The 18,979-nt window shown below is 37.6% G+C and overlaps 11 protein-coding genes across 11 annotated transcripts; 6 read left to right on the top strand and 5 right to left on the bottom strand. All coding sequences in view use genetic code 12, as the record gives it.

Annotated features, from left to right (window-relative positions):
• Positions 1–6: 6 nt before the first annotated feature.
• On the bottom strand, positions 7–737 carry CORT_0A12210 (Vps24 protein; the record flags this gene model as incomplete). The annotated part of the gene is made up of 2 exons (XM_003866996.1): positions 7–636; positions 690–737. 2 exons carry the CDS (start codon positions 735–737, stop codon positions 7–9), a joined length of 678 nt encoding a protein of 225 aa, XP_003867044.1.
• A 516-nt stretch (positions 738–1,253) lies between these two features.
• CORT_0A12200 (hypothetical protein) lies at positions 1,254–1,835 on the top strand (the record flags this gene model as incomplete). Its single annotated transcript, XM_003866995.1, has 1 exon — positions 1,254–1,835. One exon carries the CDS (start codon positions 1,254–1,256, stop codon positions 1,833–1,835), a length of 582 nt encoding a protein of 193 aa, XP_003867043.1.
• Positions 1,836–1,911: 76 nt separating this feature from the next.
• On the bottom strand, positions 1,912–3,000 carry CORT_0A12190 (Rfc5 hypothetical proteineteropentameric replication factor C subunit; the record flags this gene model as incomplete). The annotated part of the gene is made up of 1 exon (XM_003866994.1): positions 1,912–3,000. The coding sequence occupies one exon, from the start codon at positions 2,998–3,000 to the stop codon at positions 1,912–1,914; it is 1,089 nt and encodes a 362-aa protein (XP_003867042.1).
• Positions 3,001–3,405: 405 nt separating this feature from the next.
• CORT_0A12180 (Mxr1 methionine sulfoxide reductase) lies at positions 3,406–3,948 on the bottom strand (the record flags this gene model as incomplete). The annotated part of the gene is made up of 1 exon (XM_003866993.1): positions 3,406–3,948. The coding sequence occupies one exon, from the start codon at positions 3,946–3,948 to the stop codon at positions 3,406–3,408; it is 543 nt and encodes a 180-aa protein (XP_003867041.1).
• Positions 3,949–5,348: 1,400 nt separating this feature from the next.
• CORT_0A12170 (hypothetical protein) lies at positions 5,349–7,556 on the bottom strand (the record flags this gene model as incomplete). The annotated part of the gene is made up of 1 exon (XM_003866992.1): positions 5,349–7,556. One exon carries the CDS (start codon positions 7,554–7,556, stop codon positions 5,349–5,351), a length of 2,208 nt encoding a protein of 735 aa, XP_003867040.1.
• Positions 7,557–9,186: 1,630 nt separating this feature from the next.
• Positions 9,187–10,863, top strand: CORT_0A12160 (Hgt7 glucose transporter; the record flags this gene model as incomplete). The annotated part of the gene is made up of 1 exon (XM_003866991.1): positions 9,187–10,863. One exon carries the CDS (start codon positions 9,187–9,189, stop codon positions 10,861–10,863), a length of 1,677 nt encoding a protein of 558 aa, XP_003867039.1.
• A 1,606-nt stretch (positions 10,864–12,469) lies between these two features.
• On the top strand, positions 12,470–14,188 carry CORT_0A12150 (Hgt8 hypothetical proteinigh-affinity glucose transporter; the record flags this gene model as incomplete). Its single annotated transcript, XM_003866990.1, has 1 exon — positions 12,470–14,188. The coding sequence occupies one exon, from the start codon at positions 12,470–12,472 to the stop codon at positions 14,186–14,188; it is 1,719 nt and encodes a 572-aa protein (XP_003867038.1).
• A 727-nt stretch (positions 14,189–14,915) lies between these two features.
• On the top strand, positions 14,916–15,551 carry CORT_0A12140 (Mrpl16 protein; the record flags this gene model as incomplete). Its single annotated transcript, XM_003866989.1, has 1 exon — positions 14,916–15,551. The coding sequence occupies one exon, from the start codon at positions 14,916–14,918 to the stop codon at positions 15,549–15,551; it is 636 nt and encodes a 211-aa protein (XP_003867037.1).
• A 151-nt stretch (positions 15,552–15,702) lies between these two features.
• Positions 15,703–16,081, top strand: CORT_0A12130 (hypothetical protein; the record flags this gene model as incomplete). The annotated part of the gene is made up of 2 exons (XM_003866988.1): positions 15,703–15,898; positions 15,957–16,081. The coding sequence occupies 2 exons, from the start codon at positions 15,703–15,705 to the stop codon at positions 16,079–16,081; spliced, it is 321 nt and encodes a 106-aa protein (XP_003867036.1).
• Positions 16,082–16,426: 345 nt separating this feature from the next.
• CORT_0A12120 (hypothetical protein) lies at positions 16,427–17,185 on the bottom strand (the record flags this gene model as incomplete). Its single annotated transcript, XM_003866987.1, has 1 exon — positions 16,427–17,185. One exon carries the CDS (start codon positions 17,183–17,185, stop codon positions 16,427–16,429), a length of 759 nt encoding a protein of 252 aa, XP_003867035.1.
• A 457-nt stretch (positions 17,186–17,642) lies between these two features.
• Positions 17,643–18,854, top strand: CORT_0A12110 (Erg10 acetyl-CoA acetyltransferase; the record flags this gene model as incomplete). Its single annotated transcript, XM_003866986.1, has 1 exon — positions 17,643–18,854. The coding sequence occupies one exon, from the start codon at positions 17,643–17,645 to the stop codon at positions 18,852–18,854; it is 1,212 nt and encodes a 403-aa protein (XP_003867034.1).
• Positions 18,855–18,979: the final 125 nt, after the last annotated feature.

The raw sequence follows: 18,979 nt of genomic DNA, 5'->3' as shown, positions 1-18,979 counted from the left end.
CACCCACTATGATTGTAGTGCTCTAAGTCTCTGCTTTATCTCATCAATGGCAATAGTATCCTCCTCATCCTCTTCTTCCGTAACTGGAACCTCCTCTTCAATATGTGGTGCTTCAAGTTGAGTGGTAGGAACTTCGGACACTTTGCTAGTCTTTTCTTCTGTCAATGTGGCAATGATCTTGTTAACCTCCTCTTGTGACTCGCTTTCCAACTCTTCATCTTCCTCATAATCCAAGTCCACCATATCGTCCATCATCTCATTGATGATGCCAGCTTTGGTCAATTCTTTCGACAACTCCTGCATTGTTTGAGAAACAGCACCAATATGAATCAACAGATTAACATCTCTCATAATTGAGGTGGATGAATGTATAGATTTGGTCAATTTGTTCATCAGATATTGTTCATTGATAGACATTGTTATTGATTCGACTCTAGTTCTGGAAGTGTATAATTTATTATATTGTCTATTGATGTTAATCAATTCCTTGGCATACAATTTAGCTGTCTTGTAATCCTTTTCCTTAGCAGACTTTCTAATCAATCCTTCAGTTTTCTTTTTCAAGGGTTGAAGTTGATTGATCGACCTATCCAACTCGCGCTTATTCTTTCGAAGAAGCTGGTTAATCTTTCTCATCTAAAAGAAGTTAGTACTTGACAAATGGTAGAAACGTGAGCACGTCAACATACTTGTTCCTTAGGGTCAGGTCCCCATATCTGTTTCTTGATGTAGTCCATGGATTCAAGTGTTGATGGTTGTAATTGTGGTTGGCAATCAAAAGTTTTTTCCAACATTTATCAATGTTCGTATTTTCGTATTTCTTACAACACACAAAACATTGCACCGTGGTTTGACTCTACGTTTGTGGTAGATAAATGTTATATGCTTTGTAAATGAATAGCGGTAAAACTTCCTTGTTATTCGTTCTACACCAGGTTGAAATTAGGGCAGTAAAGCTCATGCATGAATTGCAATACAATGGACAGAAGTTTCAGGTAAGTTTGCAGTGGATCCTGTTGGTAAGGATATTTACCTCCTGCCCTTTACCGAAAGATTGTCTCTTTTAGTACTCAGCATCAGTTAGTCTCAATTGGTAGACTGGGTGCACAAGCTGTACTTCTCTCTTACTTGTCTAAAGTCCGAAGATTTGCGGGAGAGAAAACCTATAAATAGAAATCTCCAAGTATTCGCATTCGATAAAAACAAATCCTGATATTGCCACTACTATTCACAATTAACAAATATCTCTAATAATGGCCATTCCACAAGCAGCACCTAGCCCACCTGAACAGTTTGTTTTGGTATTGGCAGCTATTTTTCTCCCACCATTGGCGATATTTTTGGCCCAACGAACAGTCTTCACAAAGGAATTTCTTGTTACTGTGGTGTTGACATTCTTTGGTCATATACCTGGAAGTGTTTTTGTTATCTACTTCTTATTCTACATCGACTTCCCTAGTCGTGGCGTTGAAGGATACACCAGACTAAGCGATAATGAAAGTCAGGTAGGCGGCGGGGCACCACAACAAAGCCAAGGGGGTGATTCACATTCCCACAATCAGAATCAACATAGAGGACCAGGACACAGGCTTGGTGGAGAGGATCACACCATATCTGAGCAGCAACATGGAATCATCCATCATAATGCTTCTACAGAAGGAAGTTCACAAAATCACCACACTCCATATCATGATGATATTGAAGGGGACGTGGAAAATCCTGGGGCACCACTTTTGAACGCTGGTGATCTTCCGGCATATGACGATGTTGTTGATGGAAAGCACAAGAAGGCAGCTAATAACGTCAAATCTAGTGATAACAAAGTCCAGAATTGATGCTGCTTATCTACTGAGGCTAGAGATGTGGCAGGTTGAGATATATTGACCATTAAGTACAAACTGTTATAAATCTTTAACTGTAATTATCAATTGCGACCATAATCTTTGCTACAAAACCTTCCAAATGGAAGATACTTTTTTGGCCAAGACTCAATCTCTCATCAAAAGTAGATGCAACTTTCACGATTTCTTGTATTAAAGCCGTCTTTCCCGCTGCCAAATTAATCAATTCAAACAATAAATTCTTCAAAATAGTTCTTGCGGGAATACAATGAGATAGCAACTCGTATGAAACAGTTCTCAATTTGGCCAATGTCGCCACATTCCTACTGGTAGTAATTGTTTTGGCCATATTCTTTATAACAATTTCCCAATCTAATACAATTACTGAATGCAATTGCTTAACATTGATAGTTTCATTTTGCATGTAAATAGTTTCAAATGCCAATAGTGATCTTCTCAAGTTACAATGACTTGTAGTCGCCACTTGACTGTAGAATTGAGCTATCTCTTGTCCATTGCTGGATGAAAACTTGACATGCTCCTTCTCAGCAACGTGACCCAAAATTGAACTTATATTTTCAACTGATGGACTAGGAATTCTCACCAATAAAGTTCTTGATTTAATAGGGGCAATAATGTTGGATATCGAATTACACACCAAAATCAATCTAATATTTGATGAGTACTTTTCCATAGTTCTTCTCAAAGCCGCCTGTGCATCCCTACTTAACGAATCAGCTTCATTGATGATCACCACTTTAAACCTGTGTCTTCTGTTGTTTTGATTCCCAAAATCAACTTGTTCTGTTGAGGCGACATCCTTCAACAAATCTTGAATTACAACACGATCATTGTTGCCCATATCTGAAGGTGTTATTTCCAAATGGTATGGAGAACTCAAAACATTGAATTCAAGTTTACGATTGGATGTAGTTACAAAGTTTTTGACATCAATTTTAAGCTTTTCAACTGAGGATCCGAATATTTCATGTAAAGTACAGTATATTCTCGTCTTCTTTCCTGCTCCACTTGGTCCATAAACTAAAAGATGGGGGAAATCTCCAGACTTGGAAAGTGCACGCAAGTTTTGAGTTATACTCTCATGATATGACAATTGCGATAATGTCTTTGGTCTATACTTGTCTACCCATAGAGACATGTTGTGATGTGGATCAATGAAGGTTGAAGGTGTGAAGTCTTGAGGAAAATATTGGTGTTTGATTTGACGCGTTTTGCAAAACTTGTGCGCTCCCTTCTTGCGATGTACTTACCAACTTACAAACTCCACAAGACGTGACATCTAGTGACATCTAAGATTTAGCCAACTTTGACTCTTCTACTTTGGCTTCCGAGACTAGAGGAGATATATGAGGGAGAACAAGCTAGGTTGTAGCGTCAATCTCTTTCACTTGGCGTTCACCACGCGTAGTGATTCATGCAACCTCTACAGCCCCTTGGGGGTCAGAAGTATCATCAATTGAGAGACAGCATTCATTTGATTATTTTGTCTAATAATCAATGTATATTGAAAATTGCTAAAAAATCTCCTATAAATGTTCTCAAATCAAAACCAACCTTGACGTGGTGGTTCTGTTCTAATGAAATGAGTTGGGCATTCGTATCCGCCAGGATTGTTGTCAAGGTACTTTTGGTGGTAACTTTCAGCGTCATAAAACACCTTCAATGGAGCAATCTCAGTTTGAATCTTCTTGTTTGGGTACCATTCCTTTTGGTATTTCTCCTTCAATTGTTCAGCAACCTTGTGTTGTTCTTCATCGGTGTAGTAAATTGCTGACTTGTATTGTTGTCCAACATCTGGACCTTGGGAATTGAGTTGGGTTGGATCGTGCATTCTAAAAAAAAGATCAATGATGGACTCAGTGGACAATTGAGCTGGATCGTAGGTTAGTTTAGCAACTTCAACAAAGCCCGTTCCCCCGCTACAAACTTGCTGATATGAAACCCCGTGATATTTTTCATCACCATTGGCGTAACCAACTATGTTACTAATCAAACCCTTGTTGTTTGCAAATGCTTTAGCAAACACATGTTCTGTTCCCCAAAAACACCCTGCTCCTAAAACCAATACCTTGCTTGCGACTGTCATTTTTAGTATCTATTGTAACGTAATTGAGTGATTAACTCGAAAGAAATGTAGTATTTTTGAAGGCAAAGTTGAAATGTATTCATCTCATCCTTCATATATATATTGTGTAGATAAATTGGAGTCTCCTGCATATAGTGCAAGAATTCTAATTTTGCTTGCTTTGCTTTGTCATCAGCGATTACAATACGTACAACTGAAAAACTAGAACAATGCTTTTCATCAACATCTTACTCCGCGGGTAAGGTTTTGACATCATTAATGTAGGGCAAAACTAGTGGCAACTGGCCATTTATACCCAATTACAACTATGATCACTGACTAATGTTTTCTCTTAGTCACTAGGGACATTTAATTGATGGTATTGCTCTTCGAAAGGTCCAGCGGCCAAACGGCTGACTCTCGCTACAATTGAATAATGTAGTAGCTTGAACAGAAGTTGTTAAAGCCCTACTGGTCATGCATGTCCATTTTGAGTAATCCCTATGTATACCCTCGAATGTTCTCTTGTTTAGCATGATGTATATTTCAACGTTCCACTGACACTGCTCGCTTGTTGAAGAAAGCAATTGATTATGCGGAGACAATTGAAATTGCGCGTATCAAACATTTTGATTGCAAACGAGGGTAAAATATTATAATTGTTTGTTATTGGCGATATATGAACTTTTATGACCAGAAAAGGCGATGGTACGTAGGAAAGTTGAGCTCGGTACCCGTACAATTGGCTCATACTATACGCTTACATGGTGGTTATTCTCTCCTCCTCAAGCAATTTCTCTTAGCACGTGTTCTGAGGAGATGGTCACCTTTACTACTGGCTAGAATAATTGTAAAACGGATCGGCTATAAAAGCGGGAGTATGATTTTGTACTACAAAAGTAAAATAAATTTTCTTTTTATTTCTTTTTCTTTCTCTATTTTTCGGTTCTAGAATTACCTACAACGACCTTTTAATGACGAATAAAATTACCAGCGAAACTTTTAAAATAGCATTGGTAAACAGTGTAGAATTCGTCTATAGGACATGTACTACATCATCTAATGACCATACGTCAGTACTTTCTATGAGGGACAAAAAGAAAGCATTTTTTGGGTCGCGAATAATTAGTCACTTGCAATTACAAAATAACCGCAATGCATAAAAGTTTTTCCGAACAAGTGGTACTTTGAAGCATTACAACCAATTCTCGTGTTTTGGGACTGACAGAATGATGCAAAAGATTTTGAATATCCCCTCCCCCACAGACTTGCGTGTTTGTTCTAAGATTAATTTGAGATTCAGAGAGATGTGCCCCGCGCATTATATGTAATCTACTGGATTGAATGATATCTATATGAACGTTTTACAAAATTATACATACTTTATGACTATCTCTTGTACCGTATGCTTTTATTGTGTCTTAAGATGAGCTCTTCTTTTTGAACCCAAATAAGCTTCGCCTCTTTTCTAATACAGGAGCTGGCACGGGTGTCGTGGAGGCAGCCGACGAAGAAGGTGCTGCGTTACCATTGCTTTCTTCACTCACTGATGTATTCTTTAGTGACAATTTCCGTTCAAGACCACCACGTTTCAAACTACCCACCCAAGATTTCTTTTCTTTTGGTTCTTTAACTTGTGGTTCCTTTTTTGCTGGAAGACCAGAACTACTACTTCGTGATAAAGATTGTTGCTGTTTATCATCTTTCTCAAACTTGAAGCTTTTGAACATACCACCAGAGGTTAACGACGGTTTCCTGTTGGTTTCTGGTGGTACCACAAATGAATTGATTGATGATATGTCCGATTTGGTATCCGTTTCCGGAACCGCGGTTGCCTTCGATTCCTCATCTGTGCTATTAGACGAAGAATGAACAGGAACTTGATAATCATTACCATTATATAGTGTTGAAACATTAAATCCAAAGTGTTCTGAGGCTTTATCGAATTCAACCCTTTGATAAAATAAAATATATGCACTGGCTAAACCTGGCCCATTACCGAAAAACCTCATTACAAAATTATCCTCGACCAATTCTACTGTTTCGTCATCAAATAATAACCAAAGGCCAGCTTTGATTTTACAGATTGAAACATAATGTCCATGCATTGGCCCACCACCAATATGAATAACCAACGCATACAAATCGTAAAGGATATTTTGGTTGGCATCTTCAGTGGTGTTGAATAAACGAAGCCTGAACGGATAACTGATTGAGTCAAATAGTTTCACCATTTTATCCATTTGTTCATCATACTTGAATCGTTTGAGATTTATGACCAATACTTGTGGTAGTTTCTTTACTTTGATTGTTTTCACTGCTTCTTGTAAGGAAGAGCAAGTATTGCAATGGAATTTGTTTTGGTTTGTCAATGTTTCCAGTTTGGAAAAGTTATTGATGGCAAAGTTTAATGAATATGCACTTTCACCTGGTGGGATATCAATGGACAAGTCTAAAAAAAACTCATGTTTTGACGTCACTGTCTCGCATGATAAACATTTTGTCTCATTAGTGATTATTCCCTGAAATATATCATTACACCAATTTCTTGTTGGATCAGGAAGCTCCTTGGTGAGACTCTCGATGATTTCATTGATTAGATAGTTGAAAAACTCGTGTGCATCATGATGCATATTGTTTTGTCGGAACAAGTAATTCTTATCTTTTAGCTTCGTTATAAAATATGTTGGTGAAACAACTCCAATTGGTGATTTGTTCTCAACCATGCTTTCGAATAAGTCTTTTAGAGCATAAAGCAAAGCTGTTTCATCCCTTTGTTCACTTGGCATTTGTAGTGAGGTGTCTAAGTTGATAATTGGTCCGTTGATCAAGGCCGATCGTTTTCTTTGGTCGGCGCTGGGATTTGCATTGAATGGATTGATTGGATTGACCAAAATTGCTTCTGGTTTGGGGATTCCCACGATGATTGCACTTGACTTGCTATTTATTGATCCTTCTTGAGTAGTTTGTAGTGGTTGATCATTTAACAACATTGATGAGCTCTGTGAATAGTCAGCCTTGTTCGGGTTAGTAGCACTGGTCACAGAAGTATTGCTCGACCCATTATTCAAACTGACACCAGTATTTGAATTGGACATGGAAGCAGCACTCCCATTTGTCAGTCCAGTAACATGACTAGTAGTGCTGACAATTGGTCTAGTAATCATCATCTCCAATTTCAGAAATTCTGGGCACCTATTGATTAAGATTCGTTGTTCTAGTGGTAGAGCTTCACAATTTCCCGCTTCATCAATGTATTCATTTCGTTGCTCGACGAATGTGGTAGGTGTACTCGATTGATTATTGAACTTAATACCAAATAGGGATCCTTTTCGACTCAGTTTCGGTCTCTCGTCGTTCGGCGTGGACAGTACAGCGCCTTGTTCTTTCAACTTCTTTTGTAACAATTGGTCATACTTTGTCGTAAACCCATGAAACTTTATTCCATTGACCACCAACTTCGGTTCGTGTTGGGTCTGGTTGTGCTGGATCAAATTTGTACGAAATGATTCGGTGTAGTATAAGCATTGTAGTATTGAATTGCAGTAACAAGTATTGCCAAAATTCTCCATGCCAAATACTTTGAAGGCACCATCACCATAAGGGAGCCGTTCATCCGCAACAGGCATGGCTGTACTCAAATTTTTCTTTCAAAATTCACTGTTGAAGAGCTTTAGTGATTATCTTAAAAACGTATGTGATATGGATTTATTGTCTGATGAATTTAGCTTATAATTCCGTGCTTTGTTTTGTTGTCGTCATAGTCTCGGAGATCTTTGGAGACTTACGTGGAGAAATTTTTTTTTTTTTGATTGAGCCAATTGGTTTGCACGCAGGTACACGACCCTGACCCTTAGATTATTATGTCATAGAGCGTCGTAAATGGGAAGAGCTATACCAGACAGTGGCAGCCTAATGGATCGTTAATACATCCGATTCGTAATGTACTTACGAAAACACCCAGATCCAAATATCAACGGGTGACTTTATTTTTATTGGGGGCATATCATAATACACTCCACAGTCATACCTATATCATTGTACCCCCAAGTTAAACAAAGATGATCGCGTGTAAGAAATCATAAGGTTGGAGAGTTTATAAATCCCCACTCTCGTCCGAACAATCATGTGTGAAGACGCTATTGTTCAAATGCGAGGGCAATATCGGGCAGATGTTGGGCAATGGTGGGGATTTTCACATTCGAAAGGGAGGAGAAATCCCACATGTACAAAAAGCCTAAAATCTCGAATTTTGTATTCCTTTCATTCCAAATGCCTTTTCGGCCCTTATTGTTTTATGTAAAAATCAAAACAAAACATGCTAGTTTGTTTATTTAGTATGATGGCTTTATTTGAGGCATTTTGGAATTCTCGGAACAATTAATACTATCTGCTTTGTTTTCATTGGATCGGAACAATTATTTTTAGCTTTGTGTGCATAAGTTATTCCGAAATTGCTACTCAAAAAGAAATTTTTTTTATTTTTGTTAATTTTTAAATTTCTTTTTCCTTGAATTGGATGACATTAGTAAGACATAGTCATTGAAAACGTTTTAATCTATGTAACCGATTCCGAACGAAACGAAAATGTCAAATCGATGACGTTAAGTTATAGAGTCTGGATAGCGCCCTCATAACCTGAACTCCTCAGCAGCCCTAGTGGGAATGGACAAAGTGCAATGCATATTGCCTCTTTTTTGTAGGGTCTTCGGCCAGTGAAACAAGCACCTTATAATGATACAATCACGATTTCGGTGATTTTTGTCGCACAATTGTATCAACAATAGTCCGGACTACTATGACTTCTACCGTCTAAAGACAATCGGAGTACGAAAACTCCTTCTACCAGTACAATAAACAGACTGACAACTATTACAATCCTACATATAAAAAAGAAAAGAAGACTAAAAATTCAAGCATGGCGGTAAAACATATAACCATGCCACTTTTTTTTTGTTTCCCATTGAAATGCATGCAAGTTCATTGTTAAAATTTGCCTTATTCAACAACAATGCACATATGATCTTTGGAGGCTTTAGCTGGCTGGAGAAAATTTGGAGAACTAATTGGAGAAAATTTGGAGTAACATAATAAGTAATTTTGGGGGAGGCATATGGACAATAAGGAAAATTTTTCCGTCTATAAATAACCATAGATATCCATCAAGCATTCAAAAACCTCTTGGCTTTTATTATTTCTTTTCTACAATTATTATTCAATTAACAGTATCTCAATAACTTTTAATTGCTATATTAAAACATGTCACAAGAAGATAATCATTCTACATCCACTGCGGATGCTAATGTGAATGAAATTGAAGCTAAATATGAGCAAGAACAACCATTGGATAATGAGGAACACCTACATCACAGTGCCAATGAGTTGAATCAAAAGCCACTCAAGTCGTACCTTGGTGTTATTATTATGTGTTTCCTTATTGCTTTTGGTGGTTTTGTTTTCGGTTTTGATACTGGTACAATTTCCGGATTCATTAATATGACAGATTTCAAGAGAAGATTTGGTCAACAAAAATCTGATGGTACTTACTACTTTTCCAATGTTAGAACTGGTTTAATCGTTGCCATGTTCAATGCCGGTTGTGCTATCGGTGCTTTGTTTTTATCCAAGGTCGGTGATATTTTTGGTCGTAGACTTGGTATTGCAGGTACTATGATCATTTACGTTGTTGGTATCATTGTACAAATCTCATCCTCCGACAAATGGTATCAAATTATGATTGGTAGAATCTTCACTGGTCTTGCTGTTGGATGTTTGTCAGTTTTGTGTCCACTTTTCATCTCCGAAGTTTCCCCAAAGCATTTGAGAGGTACTTTGGTTTGTTGTTTTCAGTTGATGATTACTTTAGGTATCTTTTTGGGTTACTGTACTGATTACGGTACCAAGGAAAGTTACTCTGATTCAAGACAATGGAGAATCCCATTGGGTTTGTGTTTTGCTTGGGCTTTGTTGTTGGTCGGTGGTATGATTCGTTTGCCAGAATCTCCACGTTACCTTATTGGTAAAGACAAGATTGATGATGCTAAACATGCTTTGGCTAGAACCAATAAAGTCTCACCAGAAGACCCCGCCTTGTATGCTGAATTGCAATTGCTTCAAGCTGGTGTTGAGAGAGAAAGATTGGCTGGTACTGCCGGATGGATTACATTGATCAAAGGTAAGCCAAGAATCTTGGAAAGAGTTGCAGTAGGTCTTATGTTGCAATGTTTGCAGCAATTGACTGGTGATAACTATTTCTTCTACTACAGTACCACCATTTTCCAAGCTGTTGGTTTGAATGATTCTTTCGAAACATCTATTGTCATTGGTGTTATCAACTTTGCCTCCACTTTCTTGGGTATTTACTTGATTGAAAAACTAGGAAGAAGACAATGTTTATTGGTTGGTTCAGTTGGTATGTCAGTCTGTTTCTTGATCTATGCATTGATTGGTACTCAACACTTGTACTACCATGGAAGCAGTGGTGCCACCAGACACCCAGATGGTGATGCTATGATTTTCATTACTTCACTTTACGTTTTCATCTTTGCTTCCACTTGGGCTGGTGGTGTTTACTCCATTGTTTCAGAATTGTACCCATTGCAAGTTAGGTCCAAGGCTATTGGTGTTGCTAGTGCTGGTAACTGGGTTTTCGGTTTCCTCATTTCATTCTTTACTTCATTCATCACCAGCGCAATCCACTTCTACTACGGTTTTGTTTTCTTTGGATGCTTACTTTTCTCAATCTTTTTCGTCTACTTTATGGTTTACGAAACCAAAGGTCTTACTTTGGAAGATGTTGACGAATTATACGCAGCTAAAGTTGTTCCATGGAAATCAAGCAGCTGGACTCCACCACCAGAAGAAGAAATGGCTCATTCTACAGGTTACGCTGCTTATGCTAAACCAGAAGAAGAACATGTTCAAGAAACTGTTTAAATGTTGAATAAGTTGCAATGTGAGAATATAATGGACTTTCAATTTTTTAATGACCCCCCAAAGAGACACACATAGCTGTCATGAATTTACGGTTTTAATTTTTTTTAAATACAGGCACTAGCCGCTTATAGATTCGATATAGATTGATTTGCAGAGTTTTAATACAATTGTACATATCAAAACGTTTTATGTAGATAACTGTAAGATAAGGTCAGGGGTACACTGCTGTTGCATTATGGCCCTTTCTTCGTATTTCTATATATTATCTGTATTGCGTCAACACATTGTGTGAGGCTTCGTTTATCCTTTGTGTCATAAATGAAGCTCCGAAAGTTGAAGCCACACAAACATACGTTCGTACTATACAACACCAGATCCTATCGTTTCTTTTTCTGAAAATATGATTTTTCTTGGTTCTGATTACGGTTCGGATTTTTCTTAGTTATTCCGAAACTGTAGAAATCATGTGTTTTGCATCATTCCCCTCTCTTACCTCCGAGTATAGGCCAAATAATTGCACAAAAAGTGTGTCTTAAGTGATTGCAATGTGCCGATATTTCTTACAAACTTTTCTGAACTCTCGAAGAATGCCTTGGACAAGAAATTTTTAATTGGTTGGGGATGACCATGGGGAAAGATTGTATCTGCACCGCCTCTATCCTCTACTACGTTCCTCCTTAGTAGCTCAGTAGCGTATATGAAAATAGATAGGAGCAGGTTGTAAGATTTTATTTGTTGAAAGAGAATCTATTTTAAAATCAATTACGTAATGGTGAAAATTTTTTCCGACAACCGTTACTAAATAAGCATAAGGCGAATTAGAGATAATCCGAAAATTGTTGGGCAAAATCATAAGGTAGATATTGCTATTGTGTAACGAGACTTCTATCGTTAACTCTTTCTTGTCCATTGTTTTGGTATCATGGACAAATACGGTCGTTAGTAATCCTGGCATTATGTTTAATCCCTTTATTTTTTTACCGCTTTAGGTTTGTTAGAAATGACATAATTGTACATATCAGACATTACTAACCACCTAAGCCATTTTATGACTTTACAACCGGGTCCAAAGTCTCGAATGTCATTTGTTTTTACAACATCAGACGACGAACATCCAATTTGTAATCATTGCCTACCCTATCAAAACGGGTAGTGCACGCTGGTCAACTATCTCGCGGCTTTTGCTCGGGATAATTTTTTGTTTAGTCTTCTATATGCAGGTTGTATTCTATCTTCTCTTTTCTTTTCTTTTTTTTTTCTTTTGCTTGCTGCTGTTGCAAATAGAGAGCTTGGTATTACACAAAATGCAAAAAACAAGTGTATACGCACAAAAATGCTGCATTTCCTATCATTGTTTGCTCTTCTTCTCAAATTAGTATCACAATAGATGTATACCAAGAACTAAAAAAAGAAAAAATAATAGAACAGCAGTCCCACCCACTATTTCCAAAGGGCTTGTGGAGTGGTGTAATTAAGTCATTAATTTTCGCACTCTTCCTGCTTTACTATTTAAAGTCTTGCAAATCACCTTTTCTTTCCTCCATATTTCTTCTTAAAATTCAAGCAACTACACTTTACTTTCCTTAACTAATATACATTTTACATCATGTCACAACCATCGACGCATACAGACGCTGCTTCTTCATCTCGAACAGAACATTCCCCCACACACGAAATAGAAGAGAAATATGAAAATCAAGAGGAAGTGCCTCAAGATCTTGAAAAGGACGAACAACATAGTTCCCATGAATTGGCCAAGAAACCAATGAGCGCATATATTGGAGTTTGTTTTATGTGTGTGCTTATAGCTTTTGGTGGGTTTGTTTTCGGATTCGATACTGGTACAATTTCTGGTTTTGTTAACATGACTGACTTTAAGAGCAGATTTGGTCAACAAAAATCTGATGGTACATACTACTTCTCAAACGTTAGAACTGGTTTGATTATTGCTATGTTTAATGCTGGATGTGCCGTGGGAGCAATTTTCCTTTCAAAGGCAGCTGACTTATGGGGAAGAAGATTAGCTATTATGATGGCCATGGTGATTTACATTGTTGGTATTATTGTACAAATTTCGTCTTCAGATAAGTGGTATCAGATTATGATTGGAAGAATCTTTACTGGTCTTGCTGTTGGTACTTTATCTGTTGTTTGCCCATTGTTTATTTCAGAAACTTCACCCAAGCATTTGAGAGGTACTTTAGTTTGCTGTTTCCAGTTGATGATCACAATGGGTATCTTTTTAGGATACTGTACCACATACGGTACAAAGGAGAGTTATTCCGACTCAAGACAATGGAGAATCCCATTGGGTTTATGTTTTGCTTGGGCTTTGCTCTTAGCTGGTGGTATGGTCAATATGCCTGAATCTCCTCGTTATCTTATCGGTAGAGACAAAATTGAAAAGGCTAAAGCATCATTGGCAAGAACAAATAAAGTATCTGAAGAGGATCCAGCTTTATTAAGAGAAGCTAGATTGATTCAAGCTGGTGTTGAAAGAGAAAGATTAGCAGGAAAAGCCGGCTGGATGACTTTAATCACGGGTAAACCAAGAATTTTTGAAAGAGTTGTTGTTGGTGCTCTTTGTCAAGCTTTGCAACAATTGACAGGTAACAACTACTTCTTCTACTATAGTACCACCATTTTCCAAGCTATAGGTTTAGACGATTCGTTTCAAACTTCAATCATTATTGGTGTTATCAACTTTGCTTCCACTTTCTTGGGTATTTACTTGATTGAAAAGATGGGTAGAAGAAGTTGTTTGTTGTATGGTTCAGTAGCCATGTCAATCTGCTTCTTGATCTATTCATTGATTGGTACTCAAAGTCTTTACGTTGATGGTCCAGATGGACCAACTAGACAGCCATCGGGAAGAGCATTGATTTTCATCACATGTCTTTTCATTTTCTTCTTTGCTTCCACTTGGGCTGGTGGTGTTTACTCCATTGTTTCAGAATTGTACCCATTGAAGGTAAGATCCAAGGCTATTGGTGTTGCTAGTGCAGCAAATTGGATTTTTGGATTTTTGATTTCATTCTTTACTTCATTCATTACCCAATCGATCCACTTCTACTATGGATTTGTTTTCTTTGGATGTTTGGTATTCTCAATCTTTTTCGCTTACTTTATGGTTTACGAAACAAAGGGACTTAGTTTGGAAGATGTTGACGAATTGTATCAAAGCGGCATACCAGCTTGGAAATCTCCTAGTTGGACTCCACCATCGGAAGAAGAAATGGCCACTTCAACAGGTTACGCTGCTTATTCCAAGCCACAAAATGAACATGTCAATGATGATGAACTTGTTGAAAGCAACAGTCATTAGAATTCGTAGCTTTGGTCTACATTCAAATATATTTAGAAAATAAATTAAAAGGGATAGAGGGATATATTAAAGTATATATATGAGATTTTGCAATGAATTATTTTGTTACGTTGAATTGTGATCATTGTAGACTATGGAAATGGATTCGTTACTGAAACCCTCTTCTCTGCAGACTGACGATAGAAGCCATGGAGAAAAAGTAGCACGGTCCTATCTATGAGATTTCTTATTAATAAAGGACCAAGTCTAGCTTTCATTGAAATTGAGCCCATAAGTATCACACTTGTGCCTGTATCAATATTAGTATGCACACGTTGTACAGCAATAAAGCTTGAGAAATACCAGACATTCATTTATGATTTTATTTTCAGGTGGTTACCAAGTCAATTTATTGTAAATACTTTTTCCCGATTTTGTTGCAAAATGATTCAAACTAAAAAATATTGAAGTGTGAAAAAATTGCCAGATCTAAACGGATACAGTAGAAAGCTACAAAATAGTCAAGGGATGAGTTTTAGATGTTTCGTTTGTTTTACAAAAATCTTGGTTAAGTGTTTGAATGGTAACTAGTAATTGTGTTGCAAAAATCAAAGTCGCAAATGCTCTTGCCGCAACATAGATTCACGACATGAAACTGAAGAAAATTTTGAAAAAAAAAATTGAAACGAGATTGACCAACAGTTGAATCAAGGTTACACATTTCAGTATCTTCATAACTCGATAAACCATGTTTACCAGTATATCAAAAAACACCCTGGCCGTAACCTCAATATTCAAGCGTTTCAAGCATGAGTATGCCCCCAGATTCAGAGAAGTTGAGAAAGCACAAAAGGGACGAGTTTCAGTAAGGACCGGTGGTTCAATCAAAGGGAACAGTTTAGAATTTGGTAAAATTGGATTAAGATTGAAATCGCGCGGATTGAGAATGAGTGCCAACCAACTACTCGCAGCTGACAAAGTCTTGCGTCGTGAGTTACGTCCCACAAAATCAAAACTTTTCACTCGTTTTGTATGTGATTTAGCCGTTTGTATAAAGGGAAATCAAACAAGAATGGGTAAAGGTAAAGGCCCATTTGATCATTGGGCAACTAGAATCCCCACGGGAAAAGTGCTTTTTGAAATCGACGGTGGCATTCATGATAAAGTGGCTAGGGAAGCATTGCGTAAAGCAGCCGATAAGTTACCTGGATTATATGAGATTATAACCCCAGAATCGAAAGTTAGAGTTAGTATGACTGATTTGATTGATAAGCCCGAAAAGATTAATTATGTTGAAAAATTGAATGCTCAACCAAGTAAGAAATGGAGTAATATTCAAGAATTCAAGACCAATCCTATGTACAAGTTGTACAGTGGGAGGTAAGAATTTATATATATCCTGTAAATAAAGAATATTGATGGAACATGGTGCACATTTCGAGTAGAAATTCGTAGTCGGAAGCTTTAGCATTTAAATTGAGATCAAAAAATGCGGATCAAACATTTCCCAATCCACTTTAAGCTTCTATTGACAAATGTCAAAAGATACACCAAAACTAGTTGAACATGCGTTAACCACCCTATCAAAGGTGATTGAATCAGACACCAACATATCAACCGTTGATTTGAATCTACTAGAAAATCTAAACACTAACCAATCATTAAACTATATCAAATTGGAAAATAATTTGAATGATCTTGAAGCAAATGGTAAACATTTGGAACTCTTGGGTATGTTGGAGTAGATAAAGATTTTTACTTGGAAGGCATGTACTAACTTTGAGTTCAGAGAAGGAATTTGATCAACATTCGAAATTATTGTTTGATATAGAGAAGAAAGTGACTAAAATTGAAGCAATTATAAACGAGCTTGATAGCTGGTCTAAAGAGCTCGAAACGGACTTGAAGAAATAAAGAGGCGACAGCACTATAGAATTTTGAGCTTTCAGCCACCCAAGCGATGTCGAGCTACAGCAATGTTGACGAACTAGAAAGTATTATATCGAGACCAGTGTTGCCCGACTTGGTTAGATAAGGCTCAGAACAAGCTACGTGGTGTGCTAGCTAACAAAGTTAGTACAGCTTAGTTTATTCAGATTGAGTCCTTCAAAACAACATTTCGCCCGGTACTAAATATTACAATGTATATACAAGATATATCATGTCACCAATAATCCCTTCGATGCACTTCTCCGTCGACCGTAACCTCCATACTATTTTTCTCCAAAGTGGACCCTCACAACATCGTAAATAGGATTTCTACAACCTTGGTTTATCAACTTGCTTGGTCTTCATTTTTCCTTCAACAGGTTTGACCTCAGCTTTCGCCTTTCTTAACTTCTTCCAATTACTAAACAAATTAGTAACTGGTAAAACAAACCATTTAGCAAACCAAGGCATACCCCACAAACTAACAATAACTCTAACTGGCAAAAACAATTTAACAATCGTGAAAGCATATGCACCCTCCATGATAACTGACAATTTATCACTAGTATTGAAACTCCAATCAAATTGCCCCATTGCAGAATCAATGACTTTAGCACCTTTAGTCAATGCCCATTGAGGAAGATCCAATGGGATGAATCCAGGGTGTTGATGTAAATAGTACCAAATACCAATTAATGGCACGATCGCCGTGATCTCATGAAGCACAATAAATGCAATCAAATGAGAAAAAGGCGCATTGACAAACTTAGCCGTGTAGTTACGAAGAAACTTAGGCACACGCTTCAATATTGGATGGGTTTTAAAGTCGTGTTCAGTAGGTCCTCCCGCTGGGAGTGTCGACAGTGATATTTTGAGCAGGTCATCTTGCGTAGACCCAGTAGGTTGTGATTTGATAGTGGGTTCAGGCTTAGTAAACGGTTCCGTATGTTTCTTGTGTCCTCTAAATAGTTTACATTGTATTGGTGATGTTTGGAACGAACGAATGAGCAACGGTCTTGTAGTTATTGGAGCCAGTCGAAGTAACACATGTGGCGAGGAAGTTATGAGTATACGATGAAAGCGAAGCATTTGTACTTGGTATGTGTTAGCTGGAATTTATAGATGTTGGAATTTGTGTTTCCAGCCTTGCTTTTGTTGAATTGAAAATCTTAGAGATGAAATCTTTGCTTCAATCTAAAGTAATTCACGTGAGCTCGGAGAAATACATCCGAATTGTCTGACTCCACTTTGGAAATTTTCCTCAGTTTAACCTCGCTTTCGTTCCTGGGTGTTTTAACCGGTTGGTATTATCCTGCATATTACTATACACACACGCATTGTAAAAAGAAAAAAAAAATTTACTTAAAGTTATACGACAAAAGATTGAAACAAACGATTTGTGGGCAAATTACAAAAACTATATAAAAGATATCAATTATCTCACACTCCTTTCTTTTTGGTAAGACCATTAGTTTTTTATAAAAACTTCCTTTCTACTTTATTTGCCAAAAGGTAATCTAATTTATTCCACATCTACACTTACAAAATGACGGTTCCTCCAGTATACATTGTTTCCACTGCTCGTACCCCAATCGGTTCATTTCAAGGTGGTTTGTCATCATTAAGTTATCCTGAATTGGGTGCTCACGCTGTAAAAGCTGCATTGGCTAAAGTACCACAAATTAAACCAGAAAGTGTTGATGAAATTGTCTTTGGTGGAGTTTTACAAGCTAATGTTGGTCAAGCACCAGCTAGACAAGTTGCCTTGAAGGCCGGTTTACCAGAAACCATTGTTGCTTCTACCATTAACAAAGTCTGTGCGTCAGGAATGAAGGCAGTTATCATTGGGGCTCAAAACATCATCACTGGAAGCAGTGATATTGTCGTTGTTGGAGGTGCCGAGTCTATGAGTAATACTCCATACTACTTGCCAAGTGGTAGAAGTGGTGCCAGATACGGAGATGCATCTATCGTTGATGGTATCCAAAAGGATGGTTTGTTGGATGTCTACAGCTCTAAGTTGATGGGTGTTGCCGCTGAAAAATGTGCCAAAGACCATTCAATTTCAAGAGAACAACAAGATGCATTTGCCATCAACTCATACAAGAAGGCTGCCGATGCTACGTCCAAGGGAAAATTCAGTAATGAAATTAGTCCAATTACCATCAAAGGTGTCAGAGGTAAGCCAGATGTCACTATTAGCGAAGATGAAGAAGTTAAGAACTTCAACGAAGCTAAAGTCAAGGCAGCAAGAACTGTATTTCAAAAAGAAAATGGTACCGTTACCGCTCCAAATGCATCCAAATTGAACGATGGTGGTGCAGCATTGATTTTGGTTTCTGAAGCTAAATTGAAGGAATTGGGATTGAAACCATTGGCCAAGATTATCGGTTGGGGTGAAGCCGCAAGAGCTCCAATTGATTTCACCATTGCTCCATCATTGGCTATTCCAAAAGCTTTGAAACATGCCAACATTTCACAAGATAAAGTTGATTTCTTTGAATTGAATGAAGCTTTCTCAGTTGTTGGTGTTGCCAATTGTCAAATTTGCAACATTCCACAAGAAAGAGTTAATGCATATGGTGGTGCTGTTGCCATGGGCCATCCATTGGGTTGTTCAGGTGCTAGAATTATTATTACTTTGATTTCCGTTTTGTCACAAGAAGGTGGAAAGATTGGTTGTGCTGGTGTATGTAATGGTGGAGGTGGTGCCTCATCTATTGTTATTGAGAAAGTTGAGCACGATACTAAATTATAGATTACCTTGAGTAACTACTAGCTAGCATATATAATAAAAAATTCTATGGTTGATATTTAAGCACCTTTGTGATTTGCAATCATATCTTCGCGCTAAAATTACTCTGCGCATCTCTGGACTCAGGA

Source organism: Candida orthopsilosis (genome assembly GCF_000315875.1).
Source record: "Candida orthopsilosis Co 90-125, chromosome 1 draft sequence".
Classification (NCBI taxonomy): domain Eukaryota; kingdom Fungi; phylum Ascomycota; class Pichiomycetes; order Serinales; family Debaryomycetaceae; genus Lodderomyces; species Lodderomyces orthopsilosis.
The sequence above is the reverse complement of the archived record's forward strand: the minus strand, read 5'-3'. Positions and strand labels throughout refer to the sequence as shown.